The sequence below is a fragment of the Dryobates pubescens genome, chromosome 11 (genome assembly GCF_014839835.1).
Source record: "Dryobates pubescens isolate bDryPub1 chromosome 11, bDryPub1.pri, whole genome shotgun sequence".
In the NCBI taxonomy this organism is placed as follows: domain Eukaryota; kingdom Metazoa; phylum Chordata; class Aves; order Piciformes; family Picidae; genus Dryobates; species Dryobates pubescens.
The window spans coordinates 8,469,223-8,482,978 of NC_071622.1; the positions used below are offsets into that span (position 1 = coordinate 8,469,223).

General features: G+C 52.6%; 1 protein-coding gene across 9 annotated transcripts in view; it reads right to left on the reverse strand.

The window, feature by feature from the left end:
- Positions 1-6,431: 6,431 nt before the first annotated feature.
- The window catches only part of ST3GAL3 (ST3 beta-galactoside alpha-2,3-sialyltransferase 3), a 212,914-nt gene continuing 205,589 nt past the window's right edge, over positions 6,432-13,756 (reverse strand). For all 9 annotated transcript variants that reach the window (XM_054165700.1, XM_054165706.1, XM_054165704.1 and 6 more), the window contains one exon: positions 6,432-7,089. In XM_054165700.1, coding sequence (XP_054021675.1) covers positions 7,000-7,089 — 90 coding nt within the window. In that variant the 3' untranslated portion in view covers positions 6,432-6,999. The remainder of the gene's footprint in view (positions 7,090-13,756) is intronic.

Consider the following 13,756-nt stretch of genomic DNA (forward strand, 5'->3'; position numbering starts at 1 on the left):
GCCGGGGCACAGCCCAGCCCGGGAAAGCCCCCCGCGGCCAGACCTCATGGCCTGCCGGCCCGCCGAACCCTGCTCGTGGCGGGGTCCGGTGGCGTCGGGCCGGGCTGGGCGCCCTGGGCTGCTGCTGCTGCCGGCGGTGTCATCTGCCCCGGCAATGCTCCGCTGCCTCGCCGCAACCTCCCCGGGCTTATATAACTCCCTGGCTGGAGCAGGGCCAGCGGCTCCATCGCCGGCTGTGCGGCGGCTGCACGCCGGCCCCGGGTCTCTCGTGGGGTCTGCCTCGAAGCTCGGGGCCCCCCACGTGGCGTTAACTGCTTCTTTGCCACACGGCAGAGCAGGTCCCGCGCTCCTGCCCTGGGGCCGGTGGCCGCCGTGTGCGAGTCCTGTCAGAGCCGGCCGCCTCGTCTCCTCTCATCTGCACGGATTAGCCTGCGCGGGGATGACAACTCCCGCGGCCCTCCTGCGGCATCACCTACCGGGGCTAAGCTGGCTCTGCCACCGCTAGAAGAGAAGGTGGAGGTGGCACGCAGTCTGGAGCTGCTGCCCTGGCGTGGCACCGTGTGACCTTGGTTCCCCCCGGCTCCCAGCACAGGCACTTGGCTAAGCCTGTGCCTGTGAGTGGCTGCAGGCCTGCTTGTGGGACTGTGTGGGAGGGTGAGTTCAGCTGTGGGGCTGTGCTGCCTCATGGCTGTCACCTGAGGCTGCTCCCATCTGTGATGCCTTCATGAGAGCTGGCAAAGGTGATGCCCTGAATGCCTTGGCCCAGCAGAGTTTTGGAGGCCCAGGAATATCCCTGGAATGGGATTGGCTAAGAGCAGGGTATGGTGGACAGGGAGCATGATCCTCTGCTTTGCAGGGCTGCAGGCTAAGAGGGCTGCCTGCATGGAAAGTTCCTGTGCAAGTGGCTTGTCCTGCTCCAGGTTTCCTGGCTGTCCCCATGGGGCTGGGGCTGGCCACAGCCCTGCCCATGAAGGGGGAGCTGCCCAGGAGAGACTGCCAACAGAGGGGAAGGCTCCTCCCTCAAAGACAGACCTCAGGACTTGGAGAGAACCCCAGGTGCTGGCTCACCCTCAGGGGTTACTATACCCTCTCCTGTCTTCCCTGAGAGTTGGGCTAGTCTTCATGTCCACAGAACACAGCTACAGTGGGTGTGATGCTGGTGGTGGGCAGGTGGGCCCATGGTGTCCCAAGACTTGTGAAAAGGGTAGCTGTGCAAAGCCTGGTCTCGGTCCTCTTCCTAGTGTGCTCCCTGTGTAGCTGCTATCCCAGACAACTGAGGGGGTCCCTTGTCATAGAAGATGTGACCCCACTGCTGCGCTGCCAGCAGCACCTCCTTCCCGTTGCCCTGAGATCACAGAGACTGGAGGTGGCGTGTCCCACTGCTGTGCCTGAATTTAGACTGCTCTCTCCTCTTGGGCTCCCATGAATACTGGCTTTGCCCTGGGGAGTGCTGAGCATAGGCTGGGCTCCACAGGGTGTGAGGGTGCAGGGTAGGGTCTGCATGGGGTCCCACAGGTCTCCAGAAGGATGACCTGCTCCCTGGCTGCTGCTGGTAACATGGTGCATCAACCAGTACTCCTGCACCTCCAGGGCTGGGGTCTTCCTGTGTCCCTTTTCTGATCTGGAATGAGTTCTGCAGGGCCGGGTCCCGCTGTGACATCTGTCCCTGGCTACCCTTGCGTAAGGTAGGATGGGGGTGACATGGTCCACCCAGATAGCAGGACCAAGCATGTGGTTGCTGCTGTTCTTGTGTGAGGTCACAGCTGGGTGTGAGAAAACACCTATGGGAGAGAGCTGTGACACAGGTGGACCAACCATCAGCAGTGATGTGGCTCCTTTGGGGACACCTGCCCCAGAAAGTATGTCCTTTTCTTTGCTGACCTGAACCTCCCACACACTGTCCCTCTGTGCCCCAGTCTCAGGCTCTGCACTCTACTCTTTTACAGCTCCCCCAAGACCAGGACATGGGCCAGCCCTGGGGCTGGCCCAGCCTGATGACAGTGGTGGCTCTGCTCTTGAAGGGCTGGGAACAGAAGATGGCAGGACACAGGGCGTTGAGCAGCTCCAGCATCTCCTTTCTGGGAGCGATTTGGAACTTGCAGCCATACACCAGGGAAGGCTGGACAGTTGCCTCCGTGGTGTCCTACCCGTGCTGGCAGGAAGCCACCCCTTTGCATTAAGGAGCTGGAAGGTCTGGCAGATCACTCAGCTGCCTGGTTCCCCCAGGCAATGGGGCTGTACCAGGACTTGTCCTGTAGCTCTGGAAATCTCACAGCACTGCCAGTTTGCTGCAGGGGTTATATTCCTCCTGTGGGGACCTGGCAGGTGTCAGAGTTGGCTTTCTAAACTGCTTCCTTCCTGGATGCTGTGGTGAGAAGGTCACTTGGCTGGACACCTACTGTTGTCAAGGCTGTATCTAGACCAATTACTGCTGTGACCCTTGTCAGGAAGCTACCACTGTCAAGGAGTCCCTGAGAGAGTAGGCAGAGTTTTAGGCAGCCCGTCCCAAGCAGAACAGCCCTCTGCCCCCTGACATGACATGCACCCAACTCAGAAGTCCCTTTCCCACTGGCCAGGAGGAGCACAACATTCTCTCTGTCGCCACTGCCAGGCCAGTGACCTCGGCTATTTGCAGCTCCTGGCTTCTGCTGCCAGGTTACTGTGCTGGAGGAGTCAGCAGTGAAACCAGGCTGGGGACAGCCCAAGCAGGGGAATCCCTCTGCCTCCCTTTAAAAAGACCAAATGCAGCAGAAGAATGAGGCCAGCCAAGATTGTTTGATAGCTTTATTGCTTCTGTGATATGACTGAACTGATGTGACATAAGCTGGCTTGGAGGAGCCTGCAAGACTCTTACCCTCCCTGCCCAGAGGGGAAATTAAAAAAAAGAATCTCTCAGAAACAAAACCTAACCTAAAAAACTCATTGAGTTCTTGCATCTCAGCTTGGTACAGTACCAGCGAGTACGCCGGCCTTTGGGGAGTCCCCATGCAGGCTGTGTGAGGAGCGGGTGCCTGGAGGGTCTGGGGAGTGGCCTGGGTCACTCACACCAAAGGACACGCCTCTAATACTGCACAGGATGTGCACCTGTACTGACAGCACACAGACCCGGTGCCAATGGAGCTCAGCATGGCAGCTGCCTCCCTGCCAGGCAGTCTGGAAGCCCTTGTCTGTCACTGGTGCTGCCCATACCCAGCCTGCCAGCCTGTTTGACACAGACCGAGAATCCTGTCCTGACATCTTCACACTCCCCCAGCAGTGCCCACAATGAGCAGTAAAGCAGCAGGGACTCCCTGTTGCTCCCTCCCCCAGGAAAAGGAGATGCTGAAAGCCCAGAGATGCTGGGTTAAGGGATGCTGGGCTGCAGAAGATCCTGCTGCTGCCTCATGCTCGCTGGCTTTGGTGCCTCCATTTGGTGTGTGTGGGCCTGAGGCCACAGCATTGCCTAATGGGGTGAGCTAGTGGAGGGAGCCAAATGCCAGGCTGGTGGGCATTGGGGAGGGCTGTATGCCACAAATGCATGAGCAGGCTGTGCTCACAGTGAGGTCAGCAGAGCAGCAGCTCCCTGGCAGCCCCTCTCCCCCAGAGCAGCACATACTGGTTGGCCTGCAGCTCCCCAGACCTGCTCTCTGCACCAGCTGGCACAAAACCCCACTGAGGGAACTGGCTCCCTGACCTGCCTGCACTCTAGGCAGGTTCCCTGCCACCTGAGTGGCCTTTCTGCACAGCAGTGTGTCAGAGGCACCAGGCAACCCGGCTCTATATTTAGGCTGTGGAGAATTCCCCTGGGCTCTCCCTTCCAAGCTGAAAAGGTGAGTCACTGTCAGGGAGAGGCCAAGACTCACATCCGTCCCACTGACCCTGCTCTGACCCGTGCACACCGCTCTGAGCTGGCAGGACTGCAGCGTTTGGGAGGGCGGAAGGTGGCTGCAGGTGCACACAGGGAGACAGCCAAAGGAACAGGCTCCAGGAGCAAAGCCCAGCACTGTGCTGCTCTCAGGACTGGGGTGTGCTCCCCCACTGCCTGGCTGTAGGGCTGTGCCGTGGGTCTGCTTGTCCCACCAATGTCAAATGTGACAGTGAGTCTTTAACCCTCAGACAACCTCCCATCCCATTTTCTTCTACTTGCAGGTGGTCCTGACCCACCACAGTCACCCTGGGACATGCATTCATATATTCAGCCTGGGCACTTACTTCTGGAGATGCCCATCAAGATGGAGCAAAGGGCTTGGAAGCACCTCCCTGGTCTGCAGGGACACCTTCCCTGCCCCTGGCCATGCTGGGGAGTTGGGATGACAGGGCGAGGAGGGCAAGGGCCATGCTCTCTTCTTGGACCTGGAAGCCAGTGAGATGGAAGGTACAGGTACCCTGTAGCTTTGTAGTGCTCAATAGAACAGACAAAATCAGACTAATACCATTACAAGCTTTCATGGGTTTGCCTTCTCTGGGAATTGGAGAGGAGCCCAGCATGGACACCAAAGACTCTTCTCCCTGAGTCCTCCTCCTCCTGCTCCTGGCTGCAGCCACCAGCTGTTTGGCATCTCGGCTCATGGCAGCATATGGATGTGGTCCATCACCCCATCACTGCTCAAGGGCTCCTGCAGCAGCTGATTAAAGACCTAGTTCAAGAACCATGGTGGAAGGTGGGTGCCTATCCCTTCCCAAGCCACAACCTCAACCAGGTCTAGCCCAGGCACCCCTACTGCCACCATGGCAGAGACTCCATGGACAATGGTCCCAGGTCCAGGCCGATATATGTGAACTGCAAAGAGAGCTGTGGAAATCCTGTCCCTTGGGGTCCTTGAGCAGGAAAAACAAACTGGGGGAGACTATTCAAATAAGTATTTGCCACAACATATACTCAAAAACCTGCTGGGAACTCCATCTCTCCATGCCAGAAACCTCACAGAGCATCCTGGAGGAAAGTGTGTAGTGGCTGGAGCAGGGACCACCTGTCTGGGAGGCCAGAGGGCAGGGGAAGGAACATGGGAAAGAGGAAGGGGAGGGAGAGCCTCCAAATATGTCTTTTGTGGCCTGGAAGAAGCAAGATCTTTGAGCTGTTCCTAGGCAGCTCCATGAGGCAAGCAGCAGCCATGACCAGAAGCTAGACAGGACTTGGCTGCAGGTGCACCACTCAGGAGAGGCTCCGAAGGTGCACATCCCATGCTGGTCTGTGAGCAGCACCCAGAACCATGTCATGAGAGCTGTCTCTGCCTGCAGTCTGGTCTCAAACTACTCCATATGGTTTGCTCCTATGCCCCATGCCTGGGTCATTGCCTGCCCCTCTTGTATGTCCCCTCTGGGGTTTAAGACCCAGAGCCACGGCCCCTTAACAAATCCACGGGAGCAGAAGCAGCCCAGGGGAACCATGAGAGCCCTGCTCTGAGCATCCCTTGCCGATGTCAGGGCCATGTTCTCCCCTCAGGTCAGAGCAGGGCTTTGGGTTGCATCATTGCAGTGCCAGCACCGTAAGCCCAGCCAGCATTACCTCTGGGATCCCCCCTCCACTCATCCCAGTCAGTCTGGCAGCACACTGGTGCCTCACCACATGGGGACCTGGCTTGCAGTAGTGCCTGTGGGAGCACTCCTGTCTGCTCTAGGCTAGGAGAGACTGGGAGCCAATTTCTACCTGTAACCATTCCTCAGCACTCCCCTTCTGCCCATGCACTCCAGGTAGATGAGACCACCCTGCTGTCCTCACACTCAGCCACTTTGCTCAGTTTATTCCAGCTCCTCTGAAATATGTATACAAATCAAATGTGCAAATACTGCAACCTGGGACCAAGACAGCAAAGGGAAGGACATGCTCCTGAGAAGAGAAGGAGCAGCAGTGCTGGAGCAGCACAGGAGGAGCTTGGAAATGAAGTGAGCAGGTGCTGAGCAGAGGATGAACATTCCCAGCAGGCCTCCACCTGTGCCAGCAGCAGGCTCCATTGTCACTGAGGTCACAAGTCGCTTAAATAGGGAACGTGATTGAGTCTGGAACACAAACCAAACATCTTTGCTGGCCTGCTCTCAAACTGTAAAGTTTCAGATCTTCGTGCAAGATCTGACCTCCTTCCAAAGAATAAATTACTCCTCTTGTCCACAAAACCCAGCATGATGCTGTCCAGAAACAGTGACACCAGTCTGCATGGACTCCACGGGGGCCCTGCACAGCAGGCACAAACCGAGAGGCTGGCTCCTCAGCGCAGGGACAGGCAGGAAGGTGGGGAGGGTCTGCTGCAAGTAGAGAAACCATCGGCTCCTCGCTCCGCACTGGGGTCAGGACAGAGGCAGAGCAGGGAAATGGCTATGGAAAACACAGCCTAATAAATGGCTGCTGCTGCTGCCTCCATGCAGGAAGCAAGGAAAAGTGCAGAAAAACAAACCCATGCTCATCTCCATCCAGCAGCTCCAAGTGGAGAGCGAAGGAAAGCCATTATTCTGCCTTCGAATTATAGCAGCACTAACAACACCAAAGGTTTGGATGGATTTGTTTTCCTGGGGGAAGGTCTCAGGCCAGTGACAATGCACATGGAGTGTGGAGAGGCTGGGCTTTTTGCAGGGCTGTGCACAAGCAGACTTGGCCTTGCACCTTGGTATCTTGAGTGTGATTCCAGCAGAGGTTCTTTTAAAAAATACTACTTTGTACATTCAGGCACTGCTGCCTCGGAGCAGCGTCACCCTCCCATTTGGCACATATTGTTTTATTCACAAACTCCTCTTCTCTCTCCTGAGTCTTTCCTGCTTAATTCAGGACACAAAAGATCCATCTGTGATGGAGAGTTCAAGAACTGACCCTTCAGCCCCTTGTCCACCTCCTGCCGGTTCCAGGACTGGAGGCGGCAGATCCTGCAACCCTTGCACAGCCTGGCAATGCGAGAGCGTCTTCCCAGAGCACCTGGGCATATCTCTGTGTCTTCAGTGAGGTGGAATTCTTGCAGGGGGCTGCCAGTGCCTGCTCCCAGAGCTGCAGTGTGTGTCTTCATCTCCTCCCTTAGAGGCAGTGGCTGCAGCCACTCAAATCCCACTGGTCAGGTCAGTGATGACTCGAGCTTTCACCAGCTTCCGCAGGAACTCCTTCTCCCGCTGGATGTTGTGCGTCCAGGACTGGAAGGAAATGGGAGAGACAGGAGGTCAGCAGCTATCCTGGCCATGTATGCTCCCATCCCCTATGTTGCAGGAAACTCTAGCTGGGGCAGGGTAGTGGCTTTGGCCAGGGAGACAGACCCCACTGCAGAAGAGCCAGAAGAGCCCTTGCAGACCAAAGGCCTTCTCTTACCCAGTGTTGATACAGCCAGCAGGGTTGGATCTGGGTCCCTGAGTTATGAGGTCTCCCCGTGGGCTGGCTGAATTTTTTCTGTCATGCTAAGATCTGGGCAACCCAGGTGTCTTGGGTCCAGCTGCACAGCATTAACAGTGATGGACACTGGAGAACAGAGCTGGCAGAGAACACAGTGGCAGGACATATTGTACCCACATACCTGCCAAGGGAGGTCTCTGGGAGATGCATAAAGGTGTATGCAGATGAAAAGCCCCAACACCAGCCCCATCTGGGCTGGCTCTTGGCTTTGCTTGCACCATCAGGACCAAATCATGTGCTGAATGTTACAGTAACACAATAGAATAGAATAGAATAGAATAGAATAGAATAGAATAGAATAGAATAGAATAGAATAGAATAAACCAGGTTGAAAAAGACCTTTGAGATCATCAAGTCCAACCTATCACCCAACACTATCTAATCAACTAAACCATGACACCAAGCACCCCATCAAGTCTCTTCCTAAACACCTCCAGGGATGGTGACTCCACCACCTCCCTGGGCAGCACATTCCAATGGGCAATCACTCTTTCTGTGAAGAACTTCTTCCTAACATCCAGCCTAAACCTCCCCTGGCACAGCTTGAGACTGTGTCCTCTTGTTCTGTTGGTGGTTGCCTGGGCGAAGAGCGCAACCCCCACCTGGCTACAACATCCCTTCAGGTAGTTGTAGACAGCAATGTGAAGGGTGAAATGGTCACATCTCCCAGCTAGGCATTTCAGAGCAATGATTGCAATAGCTGGTGTCAGCCCATCCAGATGTGTTCCCTGCAGCAGGCTTTAGGCATGATCACAGTGTCTGGCATCATCCCCCTGTGCTGGTATTATTAAAGCACCTAATGAAAGCAGGTTTGTCCCTCTGAGGAGACCAAAGCAGAGCAGAGAAAAGCAAGTGTTCCCAAAATTTACTAACAGGAGAAGAATCCCAGTAAATGACTCCAGCACAATGCTTGGGTCAGCAGATAATTTGAACTCTTAAGTATGACCTGGACCATGATAAAATTACTCTGCAGGAACCTCTCTAAAATGGCCTTGGCCAACAAAGTGCCAGCCCAAAGAGCCTTCTGAGAGCACTTTGTCATAGGTATCTAAACCCAGTTTACCCACTGAAAAGCCATGAACACCTGCCTGTAAAGCACTGGTTGTGTCCATCACACACAATGTGCAAGTCCTGGTACCTGTCCAGGACAAACAGCTCTCAGTCATGACTGCTGTGTGGCAGTGACAGCCCTGGTCATGGTGTCAAGAAGTCCAAGGGACAGCAGGTCCCTCTCTAGGTCTCCAGCACATTTTGGAAATACCTCTCTTAACTGCCACTGTGCATTTACAAGCCAATCCATTCCCCTCACTGCACAGGAATGACAACAGTTGAAGCTGCTAAGGAAAGTTCAGGCAGGTCTTGTCTTGTAACCTGTGTTCAAAAGAAGTCTTTGACTTTCTCTGATTTCAGTGACACTGTTCCCTGAATGCTGCAAAGGGTGCACCAGCACTGGGAACAACAGAGCCACGTGTGGTAAACTGTGCAGCTGCTCTTAAAATGCAGAAGACCTCGTCTCTAAACTGAGAAGGTGGTGCCCAGAAGCAGCTCAGCATTTGGCCTCTGCTAGCACAAAAGCAGAAACTGAAAACTGGCACTGGAAGAAAGCTGGCTTGTAAGAGGAAAAAAGTGTGAATTTCAGAATGCAGCAGTGGGAGTGATGGTGGTGCTGAGCAGAGGGATTTGGGAGAGCAGGGCTGTGTGTGCCTATCACTTGGAGTCAAGAGAGCCAGGACCCCGCAACGTGCTGGAAACAGTCCCACATGAGGCATGTCAGCTGGGGGGTGCCAGGTTTGGTCTCCAGCATGCAGCAGCACCTCTTTTGACAACACAGCCCCTTGCTAGGAATGCAGGGCAGTGGCAAAGGCAGCTGAGCATGCACATGTGTTCCTGCCAGCAAGCACCCAGCAGCCATCTGCTGGCACTGAGGCCACACTGGAACACCAGGTCTCACTGCATTCACTTACATCTGGCTGGGCTTGTTGTTCAAAGCCTATCTGGAGCATTAAGGAGCCTGATGTGCCTGATGCATCATAGCACAAGCTGATCCTTCATTATGGCCTCAACAAACAGTATGAGAAACCAATTGGTTTCACTCAGGACAACTTACTCACATCCCTTACAGATGGTAACTGAGGAAACAGCCACTTCTAGGCAAACTCAGCATCACCTCAGGCCACAAGCAAGTGCCTTATCTAAGGAAGAGGAAATCTGCTTTGTGAAAGGCACAAGTGGAGCAGGAATTTAAGTATATGAGAGGGACCATAAAATTTTGGGTGATAGAATTGCAGTCTCCTGCATTATGACCAGATGTGGTTCCAGCACTGACTGCAAGGCTGCTGGCAAGACCTATAAACCTCTGGCTGTTCAGCAACCAGGCTGCTCTGCACATGGGGCACTGCCACAAACCCCACTTTCCAAGCAGAAAGCCACATGTAAGAGAGTTCAACTTCCTATTTGATCCATGGATCTCAGTGGTGTCTGTGGCAGAACTCTCAAACATTTTGTGGTTGAATGTAAGGCCGCAGAGGAAGAGAATTCCCTGGTGAGGATGGGCTTTCATCCCTCCCCAAGAGCACTGGCAGGGTGCTCCGTGTGGTGCTGCTCCCTCCACGCCCGGCAGCAAGGCAAGCAGGAGGGATGAGGCATGTCTTCAACACCAGCTCCAATTACTGATTACAGGAGACTCACCACACTGACAGACAGAGTTAATCAGGTGAAGGATGCTACATTCCAGCACCAGCCACGGCACTGGGAAGAAGAGCTGAAGCAGATTTCTCCAAACTGTCAGAGAGAGGCTGGCACTTCAATCCCACAGGGGAAAGTCAATGAAATGAACCCAAGCTCCCACCAGGTTTTAGGGTGTGTGCACCCCAATTTGCACCGTGTAGCACAGCCTGGGTGGCACACATTGCTAAGAGGGCCTGCTAGGCAGGGCTCTGTGAACTGGTTGCAGTGTTTCATGAAAGGCCAGGCATTTGAAGGCTCAGTTTTGCCTTGGGGCCAGGACCACGTTATGGCTCTTGCAGTGGGAAGCTGTCTTTTGGCATCCCTCTCTGGGTAAGCCAAGGTGCTCTGTGTAATCAAGTTGTCCTGGAACTCTCTCAGCTGGCGCAGGTCTTGAGCTGCAGCAGGATGATAAGAGGCAATGCTCTGGCCACTCGGGTCCCCATGGACAGGGTTGTGCTGTCAGAGAGCTCATGCTGACACTTTTAGTCAGGGGACTGTGAGCAGGATCCATGTCTGGAGGGTGATTACATGAAGCAGCTGCAATGCTGGTGGTTTGTTCCTGCCACTACTGCAAAGAAGCCTTTTCCTGCCCTTGGATGCTGTGCTGGCAAGATGCTCCTTGTCCCTTCTCTTTGACCCTCTTTTCCCATGCATACCGAGCCATTACTGCCTCATTTCCTGTTCCTGTATGTGGGACTGTTCACGTTCACAAACCTCCTGCCCAAAGTCTTGAAGCTACATCTTAGCATCACAAGTAGAAAACTCCAGCTCTTCTCTTGTGAATTAGCACGTCCAGACAGTGACAGAACAACTCGGAACATTCACTGCCACCTCCACCTTCTTGTCCCTGCATACCATCACCACCACTGCTCCTGCAATCTGGCAGACTGGCTCTGCCCTCTCCTCCTTCCGCTACTCTCATCAAGCAAGTGTCTGATACAGTTTCCACTTATGCAAACAAATGGGCTGCTTGTTTGAGCCCATGGCTGGAGTAATGAACTTCTGGGAGTTCCAACAGGAAAGTCCCAAGAGGCTCCAGAGCCCTTCTTGTTCTTTGGCAGATCAGGCTGAGTTTTCTTTGCTTTGTACCTCACTCTGACTAGAGTATGTTTGCTCCTTTCAGCAGAGAAAGAAGCAGCAGGAGAGTTGCTCTGCAAGCACACGCACTGTTACGGCTGTCTGTCCCAGTGAAGCGGCAGTGGGTCTGATCATTTGGTCACAGTTGTTAGATCAAAATCTATCATTGGTTAAAGCCACCTTTCAGGGTTATGCAAATGTAGCAGCCCCAAGCCACCTGTCCTTTTTATCTTGTCAGCTCCATGAGGAAGCACAAAACATCCTCTGTCCCTTCAAAAGAAGCCAAGTAGAATATTTTAAGGCTAAGTAAACGTTTTTGGGAACAGCCAAGGAGGAAGGTAAGCTCCCCATCTGTAACCAGTTATAATCAGGGAATGCCTCAGCTCCAGGGCACATTAGTCTTACCAAGTGTATTCCAGTATTTTGAAACACAGGAAGATTAAATCAGAGAGAGTGAAGTCAATGAGGAATGCATTCAAGAAAACCAGCAAGTTGTAAAGCAGAAAGTTTCTCAGGTCTGTTAAATTCTCCTTTGCAAGTCAGCAGCATTTCCTCCTGACAACCTGCACAGAAACCCCAGCAGTGACAACAAGTGCTACTTCACTGGTAACAGCCAGTTTCCAGTCTCCACCAGTGCTAATTTATCTCTGTCTTTAACTTTCACTGCCTTGTACCTAGAACTGGTTAGTTTTCAACATTCTGCCTTGCCCATTCCCTTGCTGTGGTCTCAGCATGGTTACCAGGCACACTAGGTGTTTAATAGTCACTCCTGAGCCGCAGTTTCACCTCCCATGACACCAGCGTCCTGACTCGTTCAGGACCTGTCGTCCCCTCCTTAGTCCACCCACCGGGACAGAGAGCACCACAGACCACCCAGTGCCACCAGCACCCCTCATGAGTCAAAAAAGGCAGGGCTGGGCACCCTCATTTTTTAATGTTTAGAAGATGCACTCACAGCTTCTTTATGCCTAGCCCTTCTCATACCAACTTGAAAGTCTAAACAGCTGTTTGTGCTCCTGCTTATTGTTAATACATACAGAGAGAGCAAATGTGTCTCATCTCAGCTTTCCTTTTCCCAAGCCGTGTCTTCCTTCTGCCAAACAGGCTCTTCACTTCCCCAACGAAATCTGGGAAAATTCCCACAACTGCAGTAGCTCCCTGTGTTCCTGTTTACTCCAACTTTACTTCTTGTGAACCAGAAAAAGGCTCACCACTGCCTCATGAAGAGGCAATTGCTTCTCTCTACCAGAAGTCCTTTCCTCTAAACTTCAAAGTTGTGTTTGCCTTTTTTCCCCCCTTTCTTTTTCCCTTCACAGTAACAGCTGGCATCCTTAATTATCCTGTGACTTATTTGTACCTACCTAAGCACTTCCCTTGTCTGCCATTACCAAATAATGTTATACCTCAACTAGCAACACCAGTCAAAATTCCTGGTATTGCCCCAAACAGCAGGACCTCCCATTCATACTCTTAGGTTTCATGCCACCCATTTCACTCCTGTTCTCAACATGGTCTTCCTGGATGGTATTTTGATCCTCCCTTGCATTGACCACACCTGGTTTTGTCTCATCACAAATTCCACTTGCACACCATTGCCTTCTGTGCCAAAAATCATTAAAGCAAACACTAAACATGACCTCCCGTGGGGGAACTCCCAGCTGCCCATTCAGTGTTGCTCTTTGTGTTCTCCATTAAAGAGACAATTCACACACAGGTGCCGCACCAAACCGTGGCTTCTGAAGCCTAGCTAATAATATCTCACACAGCACAGTACCACGTGCTTCACTCAGCTTCTGACAGACTGAGCTGCTACACTTCCTCTGTTCCCAGAATGATTTCTTTCTTTCTTTTTTTTTTTTTTTTCCCTTTAATCAAACAAAGATAAATTAAATTAAGTTTTTGTAACCTGCCTTTGGTAAACCCATGTTGTGTTTGCTTTCAGGATTTCATTATTCTTTCATTTAAACTCTGCTCTGAAGTTCTGAATAGTACCTTTGAGGGCAGATTAAGAGGTCTGAATTTGACAAGGATTACTTTCTTTGATTCACTCCCAGCCCCCACCCCCAGAAAAAAAGAAAAAGGGAAAAAGAGGTATTACATCCACTGCCATCTAATCCTGTGGAATCATCTGTAACCTGATAGATTTATTTAGGACCTTTTCCTCTGGACTCATAGCTTAATTGGCTCAGCAGCACAGTGGCTGGGAGAGATCTCTCAAGCTCTTACACCTACTTCATTATCTCCAACAGCTTTTGCCTTTTGCAGCTGACCCAGTCCATTTCTGTGTCTATGAACTCCTCACCATAAGCCACCCTTTCTCTGACATTCATCATATCACCCTGAGGGAGGTAATGTATTCATTCATGTGGTTCCCACTTTGTCTCTTTAATCCTAATGCCTTCTGCTTCCTTCACCTCCCTGGATGCCACAGCCTTGGTAATCCTTTCCTTTGATTCCATATTATTTGTTTGGCAGTGGGACTGTCTAATGTTGGTTTATTTTTCATTGCAAGATCTAATTCAACATCACTTTTGGAAGTTTTCACTTTATCTCTGTCCCTTCCAAACATAGTGTGAAGTCTCCTGATGCTCTCCTCCACTCCTCTGTTAC